Below are 23,597 nucleotides of genomic sequence, written 5' to 3' on the forward strand. Positions count from 1 at the left end.
AACTCTCAGAAGACGGAGAACATCTAGGTCATCTAGAGCCACAGAACAGCAGGGCTCCAGGGGATCTTAAGGGTCAGTCAGGCTACATTTGTCATTGCAGAGAGGGGCCAAGGCCAGAGAGAGGAGCTTGACTTGGTTAAGGTCACCCAGCTTGTTAATGGCCAAGCAGCTAGCTGGGGTCCAAGCTGGCAACTTGGAGAGAGCTCCAGGGAACTCCTGGGATCAAGCTCCTGGGTGCCTCCCCATGAGCTGGCAGAGAGTGGGGCCAGAGGCGTTTTCCTCCCACGAGGGGCTGAAAGTGAATGCCCTCTCCTTCCCTCCTCCTCCGGGGGCTCCCCCTCACCATAGACGTCGAGCGCCTGGGGATCTGAGACGCTGTGAACGAGGTCCCCGCCGCGAGAGCGCAGGTCCATCTCGGCCCGGCAGGAGAAGTTGCGGCGGTCGTCTTCCCTGTGAGCCGTGGTGTTGTGGGTGACCATGGCCTCTTGGGGGGAAAGTGTTGTCCCCACAAAGGTCTGGCTGTATACGATCTCACTGCCATGGAGCAGGGTGACAGTGAGACCTTCGAGGGGTGCCACAGAGGGCACCCTGCACTGGATGGTGAATGATCTCCCTACAGCCACTAAAGTGGGCCATAACTTCAGCAGCACTTGCTTTGGAGGGTCTGAAGGAAAGAAGGAAGCAAGGTCTGGTCAGGATGGGGGTGCAGTTCCAGCAGGCTCCACCCAGCCAGGACCATCCCCATCACCACAGTGTTCTCAGGAAGTGGGCTGGGGCCTGGCTGCTCTAAAGTGTAAAAAGAGGAAGGAGGAAGCAGTTCAGGGTGAAGGATGTACTGGGTGCTTGTTTTATGGACATGAATTCTGGAATGGACAAGAATGGAGGTAGCCTGGTGTCTACAAAGAAAAGGTCCAGAATCTGTATAGTCAACTAGAAAGATATAAAAGTTTTAGACCTGTCTCCTTCCTCTCCAAAAATTAAATACAAATTTCAAAAATTAAATGGTTGGATAATTATGCTGAGAGAGACTTAGAAGGGAGTACTCATTGGAACTGGATCATGAGTTGTGAGATTCTTCACTTCAGAGGTGGAGGCCGGAGTCAGACCTGCCTTGGTTCTTCAGGATCGGGTTCTGAGCTACCTCTAGCCCTTAGCTATTAAACTCGGTGGTACCCTGGGTTCCTTTTTGAACCAGAATGCCTTGCCCCCATTACCCCAGGATAATATGTTAGATACAGGACATCTTTCTATTCATCTGATCCACTGATGACAGTTTCGAGCGATACCCTTGGTGCCAAGCTGTTGAGAGAATCCCAGTCTATCCAAGGTCTCCATGGCCTCTGGGCAGGTATGTGTGTGATGGTCACACATTTGCCAAGGGCCCTCAGGGGGAGATAAAACCACGCCTCAGCCTTCTCTCCGGGAGGCCAGTGGGCTACTGCAGAGTGTACCAGCCCACCTGATGGGGCCCCCACTGCTTGTCATGGGGTGCAGGGTGTTCGGGTGATGGGGTGCTACCAAGCTAGGAGGAGACTGTAGCACGGCATGGGAAACAGCTTTTAGATTTGTCTAAACCTTGCTTGAATTGTCCTCCTCTGAGCAAACCTCAAAACCAGGGTTGCCAACAGGCTCAAGGAGGCCAGGAGAGGGTGTGAGAAGATTCTGAGCCCAGGAGCCCAGGGAAGTGGGGGCCATAACGAGAGCACCCAGCAGCAGTAACAGAGCAGCTCTGCGTGCGTTCGGTAGACACAGGCCCTGGCCTAGGGGAGCAGGGCCCCGCGGTGCCGCACTCACGGAACACACTGATGTTCAGACTCGTGGACTCCTGCTTCCCGGAGCAGGTGAAATGGCAAATGACATCTGTGTCCTGGGAGATGTTGAAGACCTCATACAGCTTCCACTGACCCTGTTCCTCCAGGAGAGTCTTGTGTAGGGTGGTCTCCAGACCACCGGTGTTGGGCTGGGTACAGGTGGTACTACAGTTAATCACCCGAGACTCCCCGGACTCCACCATCAGCTGCTCTGGCCACATGCGTACCTCGAACGCCTCCTCGCCAGACCCTGGAAGACCAGAAACACTAGGCAGGAGAAGTCCCTGCTGCCCTGCCCAGTGGAGCTGCCCGCAGCGGGCAGTCTGATAAGGGGTAGAGGTCCCCTCTGCTCCTCTCCCCTTGTTCAGACCTTATCGCCTTGGGTCTAGACCACAGAGACTGTGACCCCCCTGCAGCTGTCTCCCTGCCTCTGGTTGCTGTTCCTCCCGCTCGTTGCCTCCAGGTTAGTCTTTCTCATGCACGTCTTCTATCTCCATGGAGAGGGATCTTATTTGACTTACGAGGCCCAGCCCAAATGTCCCCTCCTTCACGAAGGCCTCTCTGAAATGGAGGTGGACTGTGTCCTCTGAGCCCCCATGGCCATGGGTTCGACTCTTCCCTCCCTCCTTTCCTCTCTTCTTTGCAAATCCTTTTTGAACACCGGCTGTGTGCCAGGCACTGTTCTAGGCTCTGGGGATCCAGCAGGGACCAAAGCAGACCAAACCCTGCCCTTGCGGCACTCACATTGCAGCGAAGGAGACAGACAATAATAAAAAGTGAACTAGCCAGCTTGTCAGTTGGTGGTAAATGCCTAGGAAAGGAAATAGGGAGTGGGGTGGGGTTGCCGTGTTAAACAGTGCAGTCAGCACAGGCCTCACAGAAACACCGACATTTGAGCAAAGAATGAAGGAGGTCGGGGTGGTGGTGGTGGGGAGCCCGGCAGGCAGGTATCTGGGGGGAGGGAACCACCATCGCAGAGACCCTGGGTGGGGAGGAGACCAGATGGCTGGAGCTCAGCGAGGAGGAAGGAGGGGGAGGCGAGGTCAGGAAGGTAATGGGACCACCTTGCAAATGACTCATATTCATGCTGACTCTCCCTTGGACATTCTGGAGCTTCTAGGAGGCAAGGCCCAGATTTCGCATGTTTCCCTTTGTACTCAGCACAATACCCTGTGTGTGGCGCAGAGCCAAGAAGTGTTTCAGGCAGGAAGCATTTCAGGCCTTCCGCGCTCACCTCCCACTCGGTGAAGACCAGAAGGTCCTTGATCCCAGCCAGCTGGGCCCGTCCTGTGTCCTGTGCTCCTGCCACACCCATAGACCCCCCCACTTAGCCCTCAGCTAGTGGCATATAATGAAGGGGCAAAAGAGGGGCTTTGCAGGGAGAGAGAGCTGGATTTGAAACCTGAGTTTGCCAGGTACCAGCTGTGTGGCCTTGGGCAAAGTGCTTTCTCTCTCTGAGCCCCAGTTTCTCCATCTGTCAAATGGGCTAGTAATCCCTTTCCTGCAGGGTTGTCGTGAAAGCACCTGGCAGGTTGTCCAAAACAGAGTGCTCAGCACACGGAGGCATTTTCCTTCATGGTCCCCTGGACCTCCTGGAAGGGGCTTCGTTTTCACTTTCATGGTCGCCACAAGGTGATGCCCTCTGCTGCCCTCTGCTGACCCCTGGGCCACCTCTGAAGACTAGCTGGGGCGTGCCCTCACCTGCCCTTGAACCCCAGCCTCCCTTCACCTCTCCATCTAGTCTCCACAGCCTGCCACATCCATACACCATGAAGTTATGGGGTCTGGTTCCCAAAAGGCCAGGACCCCTAACCGCTGCCCAGGGTCATGGGGAAGCCAGGCTGGCACGGCATCCTGTACCCGTGGCGGACGGCCTCTGTGTTCAAAGCCTCAGCGACTTCAGGACCGGGACCCCCTTCCCTGCCTGAAGGGGAGGGGGTCCTGGCTGGCACGCGCCCCGTCAGGAACCCCAGGCTCACCTGTACAGCAGAGCAGGGCGAGGAAGGCCGAGAGCAGTCCCCAGCCATCAAAAGGGGACATCTCGAGTGGCGTCCACGGCTCACAGGGAACAGCCGAGAGCCGCCTGGAGAGAGAGGGAGGGAGGAGGTCAGGGAGTGGGGGCCTGGAGCCGCAGCCGGAACCCCCAGCCTTCTGTGAGCTGATGACCACATTTCCTCTCGTTATCTGAGTGGTCTTGGGGAGGCCACGTGGAAGGCCGGCTCCCAGGGTCCCAGGTCTGTAAGAAGTCAAGCAGAGGAAGCTGGGAAGCAGCTGATAAGCCAGGCAGATGGGGGGAGCGCCGGGGGCACACGTGTGTGTGAGTGACGTGTGTGCACACGGGATTCCCGTGCGCCGTGTGTACACATAGGACAGCGCTGCCTACAAGCCTCAGATCTGGGGAGCCCCAAATCCCACAGGACACACTGTGGGAGTCCCCTCTGTGTAGGGATTTTCCATGTTGGAAATAGGGTTTGGGAGGCAATAGATGGATGTTCACCTCCTTCCTCTGCCCCCTACCCTCCCCTGTCCCTGGGCACTTTCTTCTCTTTTTTTTCTCAGCTAAACGTGATTTCAGATTACTAAGAGAAGGAGGAAGGAAAAGGAAACTAGCATTTAACTGACACCTATTCTTTTCTAGGGACTAAGTTAAGGTTTTAAGACACTATCTCATTTAATTATCACACCAAATCTACAAATTTTGATTGTGCATCTGAGGAAATTGGGGCTCAGGTGAATTAGGTGATAGAACTGAGGTGAGAATTTAGGAATGATGAGTAGTTGGTTGGATGATCAGTGGTTGTCAGGGATTGAAGGGAGGGAGGGATGAACAGGCAGAGCACAGAGGACCTTTAGGACAGGGAAACTGCTCTGTATGATACTACAGTGGTACATGTGTGTCATTATACATCTGTCCAAACCCATAGAGTGTACAACACCAAGCGTGAACCCTAATGTAAACTATGGACTGTGGGCGATAATGACGTGTCCAGTCATGACAAATGTCCCACTCTGGTCGGGGGGTGGGGGGGCGTTGGTCATGGGGGAGGCTGTGTGTGCGTGGGGACAGGAGGTTTGTGGGAAATCTCTACCTTCCCCTAAGTTTTGCTGTGAACCTAAAACTGCTCTTAGGAAAAAAAAAAGTCTAAAAAAAAAAAAAAAAAAAAAAAAAGCAGCTCAAACACACTACCTTGAAGGCAACCTTCTGGGTTAGAGTTCTTACCGACTATGCATTGTTGTTGAAAATGCAGGCTCTTAAACTCAGTTCTTAGCAGGGTTTAGTGGAAGTCATATACTCAGTCATTCCTAAATTCTCATCTCAGATTCAATTTTAAAACTATTTAAACAGAAAACCCAGTTCCACATTGTTTACAAGACACATGTAATGATTAAGAGTATGGAATGGTTGAAAGTCAAAGAATGGAAAAAGATATACCAGGCAAAAGCTAACCAAAAGAAAGCCAGAAAAGGTCTATTCATATCAGACAAAGAGGACTTTTAAGACAAAAATATTGATATTTATTAGGGATAGAGTGAGTACCTAGATTAAAGGGTCAATTCATCAGGAAATTATAATAGTTCTAAACTTGTAAGCACTTAGTTTGAAGGAATTACAAAGAGATAAAACCATCATCATAGCAAGAAATTTTAATACAATGTCTCTCAATTATGAATAATGAAGCAGACAAAAAAATCAATAAATGAATGGAAGAGCTGAAACATACAATGTAAAAGCCTGATCTGCACCTATAGAGAATACAAATTCATCAAAAAGATAAGTTTTAAGACCCCTATATATTTGGTAATTTAAAAACATACTCATCCATGGGTCAAAGAAAAAATCATAAATGACACATTTTAAAATTCTTAGATTTGAGTGATAATGAAAATATCATAGATTGCAATTTGTTGGATGCATCAAAAGTGGTACTTAAAGGGAAATTTACAGTCTTGAATGCTTGTATTAGAAAAGTGTATGAAATAAGTATCCAATTTAAGTAAGAAGTCAAGAAGCTGTAAAAAGAACAACAAAGTAAACCCAAAAGTAAACTCAGAAGAGAATAATAAAGAACAGAAATCAATAAAATAGAAAACAAAGATATAGTAGACAGGATCAATAAAACCAAAAGTTAGTTCCTTGAAAAAACCAGTAGAACAGGCAAATCTCTGCTGAAATTTACTTATAAACAAAGGAAAGCACAAATAAACATTATTAGGAATAAAAATAACTACATAACTACAAGATTAAAAAGAAGACTGTACAAATGAACAATCTAACCTTACAGCTAAAGGAACTAGAAAAAGAAGAACAAAACCCAAAGTTAATAGAAGGTAAGAAATAATAAAGATCAGAGTAGAAATAAATGAAATAGAGACTAAAAGCAAACAAACAAACAAAAAACAATAGGAAAGATCAGTGAAACTAAGAGCTTGTTCTTCAAAAAGATAAACAAAATTGATAAACCTTTAGCCAAACTCATCAGAACCAAAACAGAAGTTACAAAAACACCACAGACATAAAAAGGGTCATAAAAGATTACTGTGAACAATTATAAACCAATACAATGGACAACCTAGAAGAAATGGATAAATTCCTAGAAACGTTCAATCTCCCAAGACTGAATCAGGAAGAAATAGAAAATATGAACAGACTTATTACCAGTAATGTAACTGAACCAGTAATAATAATTTTTAAAATCCCAATAAAAAAAGCCATAAAATTCCTAGAAGAAAACATAGGCGGCATGCTCTTTGGCATTGGTCTTAGCAATAATTTTTGGATATGTCTCCTCAGGCAAGGGAAGCAAAAATAAACAAATACATCAGACTAAAAAGCTTTTTGCACAATGAAGGAAACTATCAACAAAACAAAAAGGCAGCCTGCTAAATGGGAGAAGATACTTGCAGATGTTATATCCAATTAGGGGTTAATAGCCAAAATATACAAAGAATCATACAACTCAACATAAAAAAAAAAAACCCTATTAAAAAATGGGCAGAGGGGACTTCCCTGGTGGTCCAGTGGTTGAGACTCCACACTCCCAATGCAGGGGGCCCAGGTTCAATCCCTGATCAGGGAACTAGATCCCACATGCCACAACTAAAGATCCTGCATGCCGCAACTGTGACCTGGCGCAACCAAATAAATTAATTAATTAAAAAAAAATGGGCAGAGAACCTGAAGAGACATTTTTCCAAAGAAGATATACAGATGGCCAACAGACATGAAAAGATGCTCAACATCACTAATCATCAGGGAAATGCAAATCAAAAACACAATGAGATATCACCTCACACCTGTCAGAATGGCTGTCATCAAAAAGACAACAAATAGGGCTTCCCTGGTGGCGCAGTGGTTAGGAATCTGCCTGCCAACATAGGGGACACGGGTTCAAGCCCTGGTCTGGGAAGATCCCACATGCCACAGAGCAACTAAGCCTGTGCGCCACAACTACTGAGCCCACGTGCCACCACTACCGCAGCCCGCGCGCCTAGAGCCCATGCTTGGCAACGAGAAGCCACCGCAATGAGAAGCCCACACACCGCGACAAAAAGTAGCCCCCGTTCGTTGCAACTAGAGAAAGCCTGTGCGCAGCAATGAAGACCCAACGCAGCCAAAAATAATAAAATAAAATTGTTTAAAAAAAAAAAAAAAAGACAACAAATAAAAAGCACTGGCAAGGATATGGAGAAAAGGGAACTCTTGTGTACTGTTGGTGGTGTTCACTGATAGATGCGTGGATAAAGATGTGGTTGGTATATCTATACAATGGAGTATTATTCAGCCATAAAAAATGAAATCTTGCCATTAGCAACAACATGGATGGATCTGGAGGGTATTATGCTAAATGAAGTGAGTCAGACAGAGAAAGACAAATACTGTATGATCTCACTTATACGTGGAATCTAAAAAAAAACCAAATGGAAACTCCCTGGCAGTCCAGTGGTTAGGGTTCTGAGCTTTCACTGCCGAGGGTGTGGGTTCAGTCCCTGGTCGGGGAACTAAGATCCTGCAAGCTGCGTGGCATGGCAAATAAAAAACAAAAATTACATCAACATAATAAAGGCCATATATGACAAACCCACAGCAAGCATCGTACTCAATGGTGAGAAACTGAAAGCATTTCCACTAGGATCAGGAACAAGACAAGGACGTCCACTCTTGCAACTCTTATTCAACATAGTTTTGGAAGTCCTAGCCACAGCAATCAGAGAAGAAAAGAAATAAAGGGAATACAAATTGGAAAAGAAGAAGTAAAACTGTCACTCTTTGCAGATGACATGATACTATACATAGAAAATCCTAAAGATGCCACCAGAAAACTACTAGAACTAATCAATGAGTTTGGTAAGGTTGCAGGATACAAAATTAATGAACAGAAATCTCTGGCATTCCTATACACCAACAAAGAAATATCAGAAAGAGAAATTAAGGAAACACTCCCATTTACCACTGCAACAAAAAGAATAAAATACCTAGGAATAAACTTGCCTAAGGAGGCGAAACACTTATACTCAGAAAACTATAAAACACTGATGAAAGAAATCAAAGATGACATAAACAGATGGAGAAATATACCATGTTCTTGGATTGGAAGAATCAATATTGTGAAAATGACTATACTACACAAAGCAATCTACAGATTCAATGCAATCCCTTTCAAACTACCAATGGCATTCTTCACAGAATTAGAACAAAAAATCTTAAAATTTGTATGGAAACACAAAAGACCCCGAATAGCCAAAACAATCTTGAGAAAGAAAAACGGAGTTGGAGGAATCAGACTCCCTGACTCCAAACTATACCACAAAGCTACAGGAATCAAGACAGTATGGTACTGGCACAAAAACAGAAATATAGATCAATGGTACAGGATAGAATGCGCAGAGATAAACCCACACACCTATGGGCACCTAATTTACGACAAAGGAGGCAAGAACATACAATGGAGAAAAAACAGCCTCTTCAATAAGTGGTGCTGGGAAAACTGGACAGCTACATGTAAAAGAATGAAATTAGAACACTACTTAACACTCTACATAAAAATAAACTCCAAATGGATTAAAGACTTAAATGTAAGACCAGACACTGTAAAACTTTTAAAGGAAAACATAGGAAAGACACTCTTTGACATAAACCACAAGATCTTTTTTGACCCACCTCCTAGAGGAACAGAAATAAAAACAAAAATAAACAAATGGGACTTAATTAAACTTAAAAAGTTTTGCTTTTAAGCAAAAAGCAAAGGAAACCATAAACAAGACAAAAAGACAACTCTCAGAATGGGAGAAAATATTTGCAAATGAAACAACAGACAAAGGATTAATCTCCAAAATATACAAACAGCTCATAGAGCTCAATATCAAAAGCACAAACAATCCAGTTAAAAAATGGGCAGAAGACCTAAATAGACATTTCACTGAGGAAGACATACAGATGGCCAAGAGGCACATGAAAAGATGCTCTACATCACTAATTATTAGAGCAATGCAAATCAAAACTACAATGAGGTATCACCTCACGCCGGTCAGAACGGCCATTATCAAAAAAGCTAAAAACAATAAATACTGGAAAGGGTGGGGTGAAAAGGGAACCCTCCTACACTGTTGGTGGGAATGTAAATTGATACAACCACTATGCAAAACAGTATGGAGGTTCCTTAAAAAACTTAAAATAGAACTACCATATGACCCAGCAATCCCACTACTGGGCATATACCCTGAGAAAACCATAATTCAGAAAGAGACATGCACCACAGTGTTCATTGCAGCATTATTTACAATAGCCAGGACATGGATCCAACCTAGATGTCCATCAACAGATGAATGGATGAAGAAGATGTGGCACATATATACAATGGAATATTACTCAGCCATACAAAGAAACGAAACTGAGTTATTTGTAGTGAGGTGGATGGACCTAGAGTCTGTCATACAGAGTGAAGTAAGTCAGAAGGAGAAAAACAAATACTGTATGGTAATGCATATATATGGAATCTAAAAAAATGGTACTGATGAACCTAGTTGCAGGGCAGGAATAAAGAGGTAGACATAGAGAATGGACTTGATGACATGGGGTGGGAGGGCGAAGCTGGGGTGAAGTGAGAGTAGCATCGACATATATACGCTACCGAATATAAAATAGTTGGCTGGTGGGAAGCAGCAGCATAGCACAAGGAGATCAGCTTGGTGCTCTGCGACCACCTGGAGGGGTGGGATAGGGAGGATGGGAGGGAGGCTCAAAAGGGAGGGGATATGGGGACATGTGTGTGCATATGGCTGATTCACTTCGTTGTGCAACAGAAACTAACATGGTATTGTGAAGCAATTATACTCCAATAAAGATCTATTAAAAAATTTAAAAATAAAATAAAAAACAAAACAAATAAAACCAGACAAAAAACAGGCTCATAGATACAGAGAACAAATGGGTGGTTACCAGAGAGAAAGGGGTGGAGAGGGGTACAAAATAGGTGAATGGGATTAAGAGGTACAAAACTCCAGTTATAAAATGAGCCACAGGGATATAACACACACTACAAGGAATATGGCCAATAATATTGTAATAACTCCATATGGGGACAGATGATTAACAGACTTATCGTGATTATTTCATAATGTATGCAAATGCCAAACCACTACGTAGAACACCTGAAGCTTACATAATATTGTACATTATACTTCAATTTAAAAAATTAAAATAATGTTATCTTATAATTCAAAAAAGAAGAAGCCTATACAAATTCATAGAAACAGGGCTTCCCTGGTGGCACAGCGGTTGAGAGTCCGCCTGCCGATGCAGGGGACACGTTCGTGCCCTGGTCCGGGAAGATCCCACATGCCGTGGAGCGGCTGGGCCCGTGAGCCATGGCCGCTGAGCCTGCGCGTCCAGAGCCTGTGCTCCGTACCACAAAAAAAAAAGAAAAAAAAAAAATTCATAGAAACAAAGTAGGACTGTGGTTGCCAGGGCCTGGGGGCAGGGGGAAATGGTGAGTTGTTTGTTTAATGGGTATAGAGTTTCAGTTTTGCAAGATAAAAAGTTTTTGAGATTTGTTGCAAAACACTGTAAATGTAACACAACCATCTTTAAAACAGTACATTTAAAACCAGTTAAATGGTGAATTTTATGTTATGTGTATTTTACCATAATTGAAAATTTTATTAATACAACATTATAAATCAACTATACTTCAATAAAGTTAAAATTAAAAAGACTATAAATCATTTATGTCAAGAAATATGAAACAAAGTAGACCAAATCTTAGAAAAAATAGAACTTACCTAACTTGATTTAAGAAGAAATAAAAAGCCTGAATGGTTCTACAGCTATTAAAGAAATTAAATCCATGCCACAGCTAGAGGAAGCCCGCACACCACAAAGTAGAGCCCACGAGCCACAACGAAAGATCCCACGTGCCGCAACGCATGCCGCAACGCATGCTGCAACTAAGCCCCGATGCAGCCAAATAAATAAATAAATAAATATATTTTTTTAAAAAGATGTAATCTTGCCATTTTTGACAACATGGATGGACCTTGGGGGCATTACGCTAAGTGAAATAAGTCAGATGGAAAAAGACAAATACCATATGATTTAATTCATATGTAGAATATTAAAAACAAACTAAAAACAAAATTAAATCCATAATTTGAAATCTTCCCACAAAGGAAATACCAAGTCTAGATAGTGTTCCAGAAGTTTAAGTAGAGATAATTCTAATTTTATAAAAACTCTTTCTGAGAATGCAAGTCGCAGGAACACACTCTTAACTCTTTCTATGAGGCCAGTGTAACCTTAATACCAAAATGAGACAAGAATAGGATGAAAAAGGAAAATTAGAAGCCAGTCTCACTCATGAATATAAATGCAACAGTAAAAAAATACAAACAAACCAAATCTAGCAGTATATTAAAAATACTAGACATCATATCCAAGTTGGGCTTATCTCAGCTATGCAAAGGTAGTCTAACAACAGAAGAGAAATCTACATATGTCATTTATTATTGTTGGTAATAGTAAACTTCGGTGCTCTATGTCACATTACTTTTGGCCTCCTCTGACATCCACTGTATTTACAGCACATAATTTCCTGCAAGCTTAGACTCACCTTATGCTCTAGTGTCTCACCTCAAGCTTATATCATGTCGCTTTTTGCGTTTTGCCTCAGGGTCTTCTTCAACGGCTTTAGGAGTCACTTATTTGCCTGCTAGTGTTTCCCAGAAGCATAGAAGAGTTAAGTTCTCTAAGATGAAACCCTTTCATCCCTAAGATGAAACAGGAGCTGGTGGATACATGCTCCAGTCTCCTTCTTTTGGGGAAGGCAATTCTGGGCAGCATCCTGTAGACTTATCAGAGGTCCCCACAGATTTGAACTTCCTTTGCCTACAGCTGCAACAGCAACTATGCATCGTTAATTGGCTTTTTCTCCTTCCCTGTTTCAGTCTCTTTGCTCCTTCACTCCCTGCTTCCTGGCATCACCTCTCAAATAATCTACCCGAACTGAGGTCCTTGTTCCAGGCTGTATTTTTGAAGGAGCCCAAACTAAAAACTTACATTAATAGATTTAAGAAGAAAAAAAAACTATGATCATCTTAGTAGATCTAGAAAAAAAAATGATATTCAACATCTTTCATGACAAAAGCTCTTAGCAAACTAGAAGGAAACTTCCTGGATGGCCGGGCCCACGTGGCCCATGGCAGGGAGGCAGCCCCACAACTCTAAGTTGGTTGTGTGGTTGACAGAGCAGGGGAGGGAAGAGAAAGGACAAAAACAGGAAACAACCGCGAAAACCATAGGCCCACAATGGACCGAGAGAGACGCAGACGTGAGCTCCGCAGAGCAGGGACCGTCTGACTGCAGGGAGCTCTGTGTGTCTCCAGCCTCTGGGCTTGAGGGAGGCCGAGGAGGGGTGGGGAGGCCCAGGGAGGGGAAAGGACAAGAACTCAAGTCTTGATTGACAATCCATCCCAAGCCCTTTCCACTCTGCCACGAGGGAAACGAGGAGGAGCAAGGAATGTGAACTTACCTGTCATCTGCTAAAGGGCGTGGCTGCGACGGGGAAGGAGGGTGGCCAGGGGTCCAGCTTCCAGATGCCGCTTGTGGCAGGGCTGCCACCCGTTCAGCAAGTATAATCAGGCTTTGGCCCAAACTCCCCTCTCAGGAGTCACGTGCTTCCTGTCCCAGCTGTGACTCCAGACTAACCTCGCTTTCAGTCCGTTACCTCTTGTTTTAAACTGTTAAAATATACACCCTGTAAAATTGACCATTTTAACCATCTTTAGTGTCCAGCTCTGTGGCATTAAGTCCACTCACACTGCTGTGTAGCTATCACCACCACCACCCCTCTCCAGAACCACCGTCCCTCACCTTCATCCCAAACTGAAACCCCTCTCTTTTCAGCACTGACTCCCCCTCCCCCCAGCCCCTGGCAGCCACTGTTCTACTTTCTGTTTCTCAGCTGGACTGCTCTAGGGACCTCACACGAGTGGAATCACACGGTATTTGTCTTTTTGTGACTGGCTTATTTCACTGGGCATGATGTCCTCAAGGCTCATCCATGTCATAGCATGTGTTAGAATTCCCTTCCTCGGGGCTTCCCTGGTGGCGCAGTGGTTAAGAATCTGCCTGCCAGCGCAGGGGACACGGGTTCGAGCCCTGGTCCGGGAAGATCCCACATGCCGCGGAGCAGCTAAGCCCGTGCACCACAACTACTGAGCTTGTGCTCTAGAGCCCGCGAGCCACAACTAATGACGCCTGTGTGCCTAGAGCCCGTGCTCCGCAACAAGAGAAGCCACTGCAATGAGAAGCCCGCACACCGCAACGAACAGTAGCCCCCACTCATCGCAACTAGAGAAAGCCCGCGTGCAGCAACGAAGACCCAACGCAGCCAAAAATAAATAAATAAATTTATGAAAAACAATTTCCTTCCTTTTAAAGGCTGAATAACACCACCTTGTACGAATACACTCCATTTTGTTTATCCAGTTATCAGTCAACAGACACGTGGGATGCTTCCTCCTTTTGGCTCTTGTGAATAATTCTGCTGTGATCATGGGTCTACAAACATGCCTTTGAGTCCCTGCTTTGAGGCAACTCAAACTCTTGGAGGCAAATATCCAGAATTGGAATTGCTGGATCATATGGTAGTTCTACGTTGAATTTTTTTTTTTTCTTTTGGCTTGCAGGATCTTAGTTCCCCGACCAGGGATTGAACCTGGGCCACGGCAGTGCAAGTGCCAAGTCCTAACCACGGGACCACCAGGGAAGTCCCTCTCCAGTCTCTCTTCTGATGTGTGGTTTCTGCACTCCTGGGAGCCTTTGATGAATGAGACAGTTCCAGGATGAGTTGCCCTCTGAACCCCTGCAGGAGGCTTGTCAACATCACAGAGCTGGGTCTTCCTTGTATTTGACGTGCCCTGCCACCAAAAACATCTTCTTAACAACCAAGAACTATCGTGTTCTCAGATCTTTTCACACCGGCCACCTCGCCTAGCAATTTACAAACTTACCCTGGCAGAGTAGCTTCATACCAATAGGCAAAAAGTATCAAAGCTGGGAGCACAGGTGGGTGCTGGGCTCACCCACAAGCAGAGGTCTTGCTCCCACAGCTCCACCCCTCATAACTACCACTGAAACTCCCGGCTCAGCAAAAACACAAATTAGATCACGTCAGAGACCAACAGGACAGTCGAGGCCACGAACGCTGAAGGTCTGCTGGCTTTGAAGCGACCCCTCTTGGTACGTTTGTGCCTTGATTTCTTCATGGAAGTTCTTTTGAAATATTCCTGTCATACTGCTGGTCAAACAAAGCCAACGTAGAACGCTGGGTGGGGACGTCATGGCAAGGCTTTGAGGGGCCCTTGTGACTTTACAGTTTGGATAGCATCTGTCGTAGACACAAATTAGGGTGCGTGTCTCATTCATCTTTTCCCCAGGAGTTATGTCTGGACTTATCTTTTTTTCAGGGGAAGCCCTCCTTTCTCTATTTTTGACAGGTTTTCTGGGGCACTTCTGTCTTCCTACTTCATCCCACCTTCCTGGTCAAATGATTTCCGAGGTTGGCATAATGGTACCCAACCTTCAGGTCTTCCCTTGATTTTGTTTTGTTTTTTTGCGGTACACGGGCCTCTCACTGTTGTGGCCTCTCCCGTTGCGGAGCACAGGCTCCGGACGCGCAGACTCAGCGGCCATGGCTCGCAGGCCCAGCCTCTCCGCGGCACGTGGGATCTTCCCGGACCGGGGCACGAACCCGCGTCCCCTGCATCGGCAGGGGGACTCTAAACCACTGCGCCACCAGGGAAGCCCTGACAACAGCATTTTAATTCTTAGTTGTTGAAAGCCAAACTGCAGAGCAATGAGGAAAATATGAATACAAATGTGTACGTAGTTCACCGCAGATTGCTGTGCCTGACGCACTGCTCCTTCACAATTCAGACTTCGGGGTTTTTTAAATAAAGAAATGAATACATTTTATTAGAACTTGTTATAAATATTTTTATTCTCAGAGCTGAAATGCTAAGCCATTATTTAAATTTTATCTCCATTTTTAAATAAGTTATCTATTCTATACGTATTAGTGTATATATGTCAATCCCAATCTCAGACTTTGTTTTGTCAGAGATAGCATCTCGCTGCACTTGGGCACTCCTCGGTCCAGGGGAGTAGAGAGATAACCGCCTGGAAAGAGATTGTGGGTGCTTGAGGCCACGTGGCAGGAGCCCCGACAGAGCCCCCCAGCAGCTCACTTGGCATCAGGTCCCATAACCACTAATCAGAGCTGGGTCTGTAATAACCTGGAGCGGGGGGTTGGGGGGAGGCCCGTGAGACCTCCCTGCTGGCTAAGCACATCCTGCCTTTGGAGATGGGGGCACAAAGAGTGAAAGGGCCCAGGAAGTGGGCTTGAGCCTGGACTCCCAGTGGATCTCACTGACCAGTCCCCTGTCCGAGGGCTGTAGACCCAGTAGTCACCATCACCATTTCTGACTCTGCTAAAATACAGGGCACCCAGTTAAATAAAAAATTTCAGATAAGTAATTTTTAGTATGTCTCAAATATTGTACATTGCAAGGGTTACATACTGCGTGTGTACAGACGTACACATGTATACGTATGTATGTGTATATGTTGGTTTCCTAAGCTCTCCAGGTGATTCCAATGTGCACAGTGCTGGGAACCAGCAGTTAGGGTGGAAGAGCAGACAGCTGGGTGAGATCTCACACAGGAACCTGGGGGCGGCACGGAGGTGTGGACCGCTTTGGTGTTGGGGATGACAGGGGTTAGAGGGCAGGGGGCACAGAGGGCACACGAGGGGCAGTAGACACCAGCAAACCCCCGACACTCAGTGTGCGGGAGGGAAACACTGGCGGGGGGGGGGGTCCATCTTCAGAAGGGAAGGTGTTGTCTTTCATGTTACAAACAGTGTTATACTCCCCCTGGACGCCGAAGCCTGATAGAAGCCGGGCTGTGAAGCCCCCGAAGCTCTTTCCACTAGGGCAGGGTTCCCATTCTTGACAGCAGAGCAGAACCACCTATGCAGCTTTTCGCAGTGCAGCTTCTGGGTCCACCCCAGAACCGTCCAACTATAACCCCATGTGCCCGCTTTAAAAGCTATACAGGGACTTCCCTCTTGGTCCAGTGGTTAAGGCTCTGCGTTTCCAATGCAGGGGGCGTGGGTTCGATCCCTGGTCGGGGAACTGAGATCCCACATGCTGCGTGGTGTAGCAAAAGAAAAAAAAAAAGCTACAGATAGTTCTGCTGCATCATTTGGGCCAGTACCCCCTCCTCAACTCCCCTCTCCTCCTCTACCCATTTTGTGGCTTCTGAGCAAATCACTTTTCACGTCTGTTTATATCCTTCCCTTCTCTGCTAAGTTTCTGGTGCCTTCCCCTTTGAACCACCAAGAACAGGTACAAAAAATGTTAATTAGACTTAAGCTAGTGGCTTGGTTTTATGAGAGACATGTTTCACAGCAAATGTCCTCAAACTTTAGCTTATATCAGCATCACTGCAGGGCCCCAGCCCCAGAGATTTTCTTCAGGGTGAGGCTTGAGAATTTGCATTCCTGACAAGTTCCCAGGTGATGCTGCTGGTTCTGGTCCTGGGACCACACTGTTTTTGTAAGAATGAAAAGGTGTTCTCAATTTAAATAAAGTCAAGGTAATCACAACTACAAGTAGAAACTAGAGATTTGGAGTAGAAATGCTGGCCAGGGCCACGGAAGGCCAGTGCTTCCTAGAGCAGGCCGTAGGCTCACTGGCCTGTAGACTGAATGACGGAGATTGCGGGGTCAGTCTAGCAGAGTGGAGTTACAAGGAACCGTGCATGAATCTCTGCTCAGCCCATGCTGGCTGTGTGACCTTGGGCAAGTTGCTTAACTTCTCTGAGCTTCAGTTTGCTCATCTGTAAAATGGGGTCGTTTTTCTTATGTATGCATACTACGCATGGTAATTGAGTAGGCATTCAGCAGCAAGAGATTCAAGTCCAGGCCATTGGGATCTCACAACCAAGCTCTAAGGCCCTCTCGCCCACCTCACAGCCCCCTTCAAAGGCTTTTATAATGATTTACAAAACATTGGGTCAGAGCCTGGCACACGGTGAGCACTCAACCAAGATTGTGGTGGTTGTTACAGCTGGTGCCTGGACACGTACTTTTCTCTGTCCTTATAGGCTATGCTCAAGGACAGCCTAGTACGTGGCTTGACTACTGCATGGGTCTACAGAGTGTCAGATCCCAAGATCACCCCCATACAGGGAGGGGCCCGACATATGATGTTATGTTATACAGGTTACGTTTAGTCCTCGAGTGAGAAAAGCTTGTGAATATGTATTACTTAGAAACCTACTGGCTCATGAAGGACTTGAGTTGTTTATAAAGCCAGGCCCTCTGGTCTTCTTTTTGGAGCCCAGCCCCCCCGTCATGGGAAGCCACCCTGCAGAGTGGGAAGGAGGAGCCAGTAGCCGTGGCAGGTGACCTGCTGAACTAAGATGCTGGGGTGCCAGGAGGAACAGTGACTGCATATGACGCCATCTAGTGCCCACAGTGAGCAAGTGTCCTGCCACCCAGTCTAAAATGTCTGACCATTAGATCAGCTGTAAGTGATATTCCTCTACAATCACAGGGAGGTCTGAAATGAGCTGGGATCCTGAGAGAATATTTTTAAAGGGGGTGATCTATGTAGATGCAGCAAGTTTACCCATAAACATCAAACAGCCAAAGAGCTGAGGGAGGGCAAGCCTGAGAGGGTCTCTCATAGTAGGGAGAGAACCTTCTCTCTGGAAAGCATGGATGTCAGGGTAGCCAGCTGCCCTTTTCTTCCTTTAACCGTAACTACAAGGGGGAGAATAAACTGAGATGCTTTACTAGGAACTCAGATGGGAAACTGAACGCTTTCCTTAGGAAATATGCCAAAGACAGGTCCTTGGCTTGTTAGAGAGAGCAAAGGCAAAAATCCAAGAGACATACTCTTGTTTTTTTACTGTGAGGCTGTTTTCTTTTGGGGACTGAGTATTAGCTTAAAAAATATTTGAGTATAGTCAAAGATCACTTTTAAAAAATCAATTACAGGGCTTCCCTGGTGGCGCAGTGGTTGAGAGTCTGCCTGCCCATGCAGGGCACACAGGTTCGCGCCCTGGTCCGGGAAGATCCCACATGACGCGGAGCGGCTGGGCCCGTGAGCCATGGCTGCTGAGCCTGCGCGTCCGGAGCCTGTGCTCCGCAACGGGAGAGGCCACAGCAGTGAGAGGCCCACGTACCGCAAAAAAAACAAAAAAAAAAAGAAAGAAAAATCAATTAGAGCACAGGGAACTATATTCAATATTTTGTAATAACCTATTAGGGAAAAGAATCTGATAAAGAATATATATGTATATATACATAAATATGTATATATACAAATATATACATATATATATAAAACTGAATCACTGATGTACACCTGAAACAAAAAAGATATTGTAAATCAACTATACTTCAATTAAAAAATTTTTAGTTAAAAAAATCAATTAGATATTACCAGGTGTTTATGGTTTTTAACCATTAGAGTATGTGTCCAGGGTCAGGGGTGACAGCCATGGGGTCTGGGCCCAGTGGCAGCAATGGGACCTTGTTGGGCTAGTTCAGGGGCTTGAACCTGGCCTCCCTTTCCCCCAGCTCTGGGTAAGCTCTGCAGCTGTAATGAGGCCATCCAGCCACAGTCAGGTGCTGTCACAACAGAGAACCACCTCGGTTCCTCTTGTAAATAAAAGGGCTTCAGGCATTGGTGGGGTCAAGGGCCCAGCAACCTCGTGGGGCTTCTGAGCCACTTCCCATAATGATCCAATCAGAACCAGAGGGTGAGTTAATCCACCCACGTGCAGAGTCCTGGGCCTCCTCAGGTATAAGCTGCTGGGTTCCCACCAGCTCCTGAACTTTCACCCATTTCCAGATCAGTGCTCCCCTTCCCTCAAAGTCTCCCCATTTGGCCCCTGAAATGTGTTTTACTGGAGAGAAATTTGCCCACATCCCACCCTTGCACAGACCCTCCCTTTGTTTTCTTGCCCTGACTGGAGCCGGGCCCCCTGTAAGGATGCCTCTTCCCCCATTCCTCGTATCTCGGGGCTGGGCGGGCATTGGGTACTGGCTGGCCCCACATGGCTTCAGCGTTCTGGAAGCAAGCCCTCCCTCATGTGCCAGTTCTGCATCTCAAGGCCATTTCCCCTACCTGGAGTTCATAGCCGTTCCTCCTACCTGGGGTTCATGGAGGACGTTGGCTCTTCCTGTTTCCCCCTACCTCCCCCACCCCTGACTCCTGCTGTCACCCTGGGCAACCACTGTGTCTACCAGAAGGCCCACCTGAGCACCAACATCTGCTTCATTCCTCAACTGCAAGTCTTTACCTCCATCCTACCACCCACCCCTTCAGTCACATCTTACTTTGTCACCATGCAATACTGCTTCCCTCCATATTCTTCACCTCCAGAATCTTCTCCGACCACATCCCTGTCTTCCTCCATCAGTCTGGACCCCAAGGCCAACCACTCTCCCATCCACGCCCTCAGTGTCCCCTCTTTGCTCCTGCTGTGCCCATATGGTATCCCCCATCCCCAAACAGACAAGGTTTCCTCTGCAGGCTGCAGCTCTAGCCAAGGTTGCCTCCACCTACAGTTATGCATGAGTGAGATGTAGCTAAGGAGGGCAGATTTACCCAATGGAACCAGAGAGAGGCTTCAACTTGGAGACTCAGGGAAGGAGGGTGGAGGTTGGGAGTGACATGTGGGAACTGGATTTAACCAGAAGTTGGTTCATAGAACATTTGACCCTTCCTCCCTACCCCTGATGTAGAGGGGCAGACAGCAGTAGCCAATCCTGAGGCCAACGATGAGAAGATTCTTCTCCAAAGACACTTAAGAACCCCAGAGCAAAGACCTCTGCAAGCTGGCATTTAAGGGTGCCCATATGGTTACCTAAAAACAGAGCTCATCAGTTGACAAGGTCTACCCACCAACATGGGGCCTCAATCACCTTTTCATGGCCTCATTTTTAAGTGTGTGTAACCTATCAAGGATCACCAGACCTTTAAGAAAGTCTGCAACTTGGGAAAGATCAAGATAAACAAAAATGATCTCAAAGGATACACAGATAATACAGGGAACTGAAAAACACACACAAAAAGTCTATTTGTTTTACTCAAATACTAATTTCCCCGTAAGAAAGGGACAGGGATCAAGAACCCTTGGAGATTAAAAATGATTGCTGAGGGACTTCCCTGGTGGTTAAGAATCCACCTGCCAACGCAGGGGACACGGGTTCGAGCCCTGGTCGGGGAAGATCCCACATGCCGCAGAGCACCTAAGCCCGCATGCCACAACTACTGAGCCCGCATGCCACAACTACTGAGCCCGTGCTCTAGAGCCCACGAGCCACAACTACTGAGCCTGCGTGCCACAACTACTGAAGCCCGTGTGCCTAGATCCCGTGCTCTGTAACGAGAAGCCACTGCAATGAGAAGCCCTTGCACTGCAACAAAGAGTAGCCCCCGCTTGCCGCAACTAGAGAAAGCCCGCACACAGCAACAAAGACCCAACGCAGCCAAAAATAAATAAATAAATAGATTAAAACTCTTATTAAAAAAAAAAAGATGGCTGAGGGATTTCCCTGGTGGTCCAGTGGTTAGGACTCGGTGCTGTCACTGCCGTGGCCCTGGGTTCAATCCCTGGTCGGGGAATGAAGATCCCGCAATCTGGGGGGTCGTTAAAAAAAAAAAAAAAAGGATTGTTGAAACTAACAAAAGCGTCACAGAAAACTTGGAAAATTTCCAAGAGGCACAAAAATCAACAAATGGAATATAAGAAATAAAAGATAAGTGACATGGAGGGTTAAACCCAGAGTCCCAACATTCTACTGTTAAAAGTTCCAGAAAATAAAAACAGAGAAAATGGAGGGGAGACGACTGTTTAAAAAATACAGAAGCACGTTTTTCTTAGGGGAAGCACACAAGCCTTTAGGTTAAAAGGGCTCCCCCCGTACCCCGCACCCAGACTTCAGTGCAAACAAGCATCAGGAGACCGTTGCAAAGGTTTCCATGGATCACACCCTGCTGACACGGCAGGGGGCTGGGGGTGGGTCCTGGGGGGTCCCTGACTGAGGCCTCGGCCTCATTCTTTCAAACCAGGTGAGCCGGCACTCCGCCCCTGCTTCAGTAAGACAACTCACCCCGCCGTGGAACTGGATGACCAGCTACCTCTCAGTCCCCGGCACTGGCTTGTGGAAACCAGGATTTTTTAAAAAAGTATATCCAATATCATTCAAATTGGAACCTTAAAACTGATATATATTCATTTTTAACAGGTGAAAGTCACACCACAGCATTAAAGATGATCATCTTGTGAAACTTCTTTCTATAATAAGCATCACCGGGAGGTTAAAGAATGCAGAGACCCTGGCTTGTTGAAGCAGGATAGGGCCTGGGCATGTGTATGTTTACCAAGTTCCTCAGACCATGGCTCTGATACCGTCCAAGTTTGAAAACCACCGGCTTACCTAAAAACGTTTGAACAGTTGAAAAACGACACTGGGCTTTGTCAAGATCTGGTTACAGCAAATCCAACATAAGAGGGCTTCCTTTTCAACCAACACTTTCTCCACTCTCTGCCTGCCCTCCCAGCCCCTGTGACAGCCACCAGCCACCTGGAGTGACACACCATGGCTCACAGGCTGCCAGGGGAAGAGCAGCTTTGCTAAGCAACAGCTGTGGTTTTATTGTGTTTTTCAGCATTGTGGTTTTATTGTGCTTTTCCTGTTTCTTCCTTCTGCAGCACGAGAGAAAGAAGGTGGGCTTCTGAGCCTCCCAGAACGGAAGTCAGACCTCAACTCCACACTTCGTGGGGCCGAGGGTAAGTTACCCACCTTCTGACCCTTTGTCCCCCCTTTGCTCCCCCTAAAATTGTTCTGGGTGCTGAGGAGAAGGTATCTCCTCTCCATCTTTACCCTCCACCCCCTCCCTTCCAACCTGGCCATCCCAGCCCCTGGGAAAAGACCACAACAAACCCTGCAGCCTTGTGCCAAGGAAGGGCAGTGGGGGATGCGCTCTTCCCTGCCCCACCCACCTCCCCTAGTTGCGTTCAGCCTACATCGCATCAGGTGTTGCCCCAGCACGGTAACCATCCAGGTAAGCCAGTCCAGGTAACCATCAGGGCCAAACATGTTATTTGTTGGTGGGGAAAGTCAGAGCAGCAGGTAGAGAATCCCTCTTCTCCGCGCCCTTGCGTCATCTGAGAGCACCAGCTTTCGATCCTGCTAAAGGCAGACAGTCCAGCATCGGCCTCACATTTCCTGGGCATATGTAGTGGCCTTTTCCCTGGACCTGTACCTACTGTCTGAGTCAGGAGGGCTCAGCTCAGCCGCGGTGATGAACCCAGACATTTCTGTGGCCGAGTGCAAGGGTTTCTTGTTTCGCTGATGAGAAGTCTGTTCTGAGTCAGGTGACTCTGTGATTCATGTGGCTTCCGTTTTGTGCCTCCATGATGGCCCATCACTGAGTCGAACGGAGAGCACTGGAGTGTCGTGCTGGCTCTTAAATGGACCAGTGGCCGGAATTAGTCACATGTCCTAAGCTAACTTCAAGGGGAGTCTGGGACTGCTGTCTTCCTGGGTATCCGGAAAGAGGAAAATAAGATCTGATGAAAATATAGCATTATTTCTGTCACTCCAAACACCCCTCCTTTTCTTTTCTTTTTTTTTTTTTTAATTAAAGGTAAAAATTGGAGATAAGGGTATCTTCCCTCTAGGAGAATATCCCGTTAGCGTGTAAAAGGCCTCTGAATGGTATTACAGAGAATAGGGAATCTATTTAATTCAGCATTTCCTGAACTTATTTGGTCATTGAGCCCTTTTTTTCTAAGTTTAATCTCCGTTGGAACTAGTATTCTAAGCTACAAGCTTTGGGAAATTGTCCTCGATGCGTCAGCTGTGGCCCTTGGTTCTCTCACCTGGTACCAGCCACCTCTCGGTGCACCTCGTCTGGAGCAGGGGACGCCCCTGGAGAATCCTGGAGCATGGCTACCCCACCCCACCCCACCCCATCGTGAACAGTTCTTTCTGGGCGCTTCCCCTCCCCACTTCCTGTGATTCACATCCACTGTGCAGCCCTTTTCCAGGAACTCATAAAAGGGAGGGGTGGGCCTCAGGCACAGATGCTTATTTGGAAGAGACCCGAGTTCAACCTCTGACCCAAAGAAGAAATCCCCTCGTCTGTTCAGGGTGAGGCCCTTCCCCTCTGTCGGATTCCTCCACTCGCTCACTTGCAATCCTC

At 46.8% G+C, this 23,597-nt stretch overlaps 1 protein-coding gene and 2 non-coding genes across 6 annotated transcripts in view; 1 reads left to right on the forward strand and 2 right to left on the reverse strand.

The window, feature by feature from the left end:
• The window catches only part of ICAM2 (intercellular adhesion molecule 2), a 34,180-nt gene that overhangs the window by 3,821 nt on the left and 6,762 nt on the right, over positions 1–23,597 (reverse strand). The window contains exons 1-4 of one of the 4 annotated variants that reach the window (XM_032616364.1): positions 12,836–12,964; positions 3,791–3,894; positions 1,795–2,061; positions 344–664 (exon numbers count right to left, since the gene is read on the reverse strand). In XM_032616364.1, coding sequence (XP_032472255.1) covers positions 344–664; positions 1,795–2,061; positions 3,791–3,851 — 649 coding nt within the window. In that variant the 5' untranslated portion in view covers positions 3,852–3,894; positions 12,836–12,964. Of the gene's footprint in view, positions 1–343; positions 665–1,794; positions 2,062–3,790; positions 3,895–11,917; positions 12,287–12,835; positions 12,965–23,597 lie in introns of those variants that run through there. The other 3 variants (XM_032616365.1, XM_032616367.1, XM_032616366.1) reach the window with 3 other exon arrangements.
• On the reverse strand, positions 14,003–14,074 carry TRNAA-UGC. Its single transcript has one exon. It is a non-coding gene; the product is annotated as a tRNA-Ala (tRNA).
• Positions 20,939–21,011, forward strand: TRNAD-GUC. Its single transcript has one exon. It is a non-coding gene; the product is annotated as a tRNA-Asp (tRNA).

The sequence above is a fragment of the Phocoena sinus genome, chromosome 20 (assembly GCF_008692025.1).
Source record: "Phocoena sinus isolate mPhoSin1 chromosome 20, mPhoSin1.pri, whole genome shotgun sequence".
Classification (NCBI taxonomy): Eukaryota; Metazoa; Chordata; class Mammalia; order Artiodactyla; family Phocoenidae; genus Phocoena; species Phocoena sinus.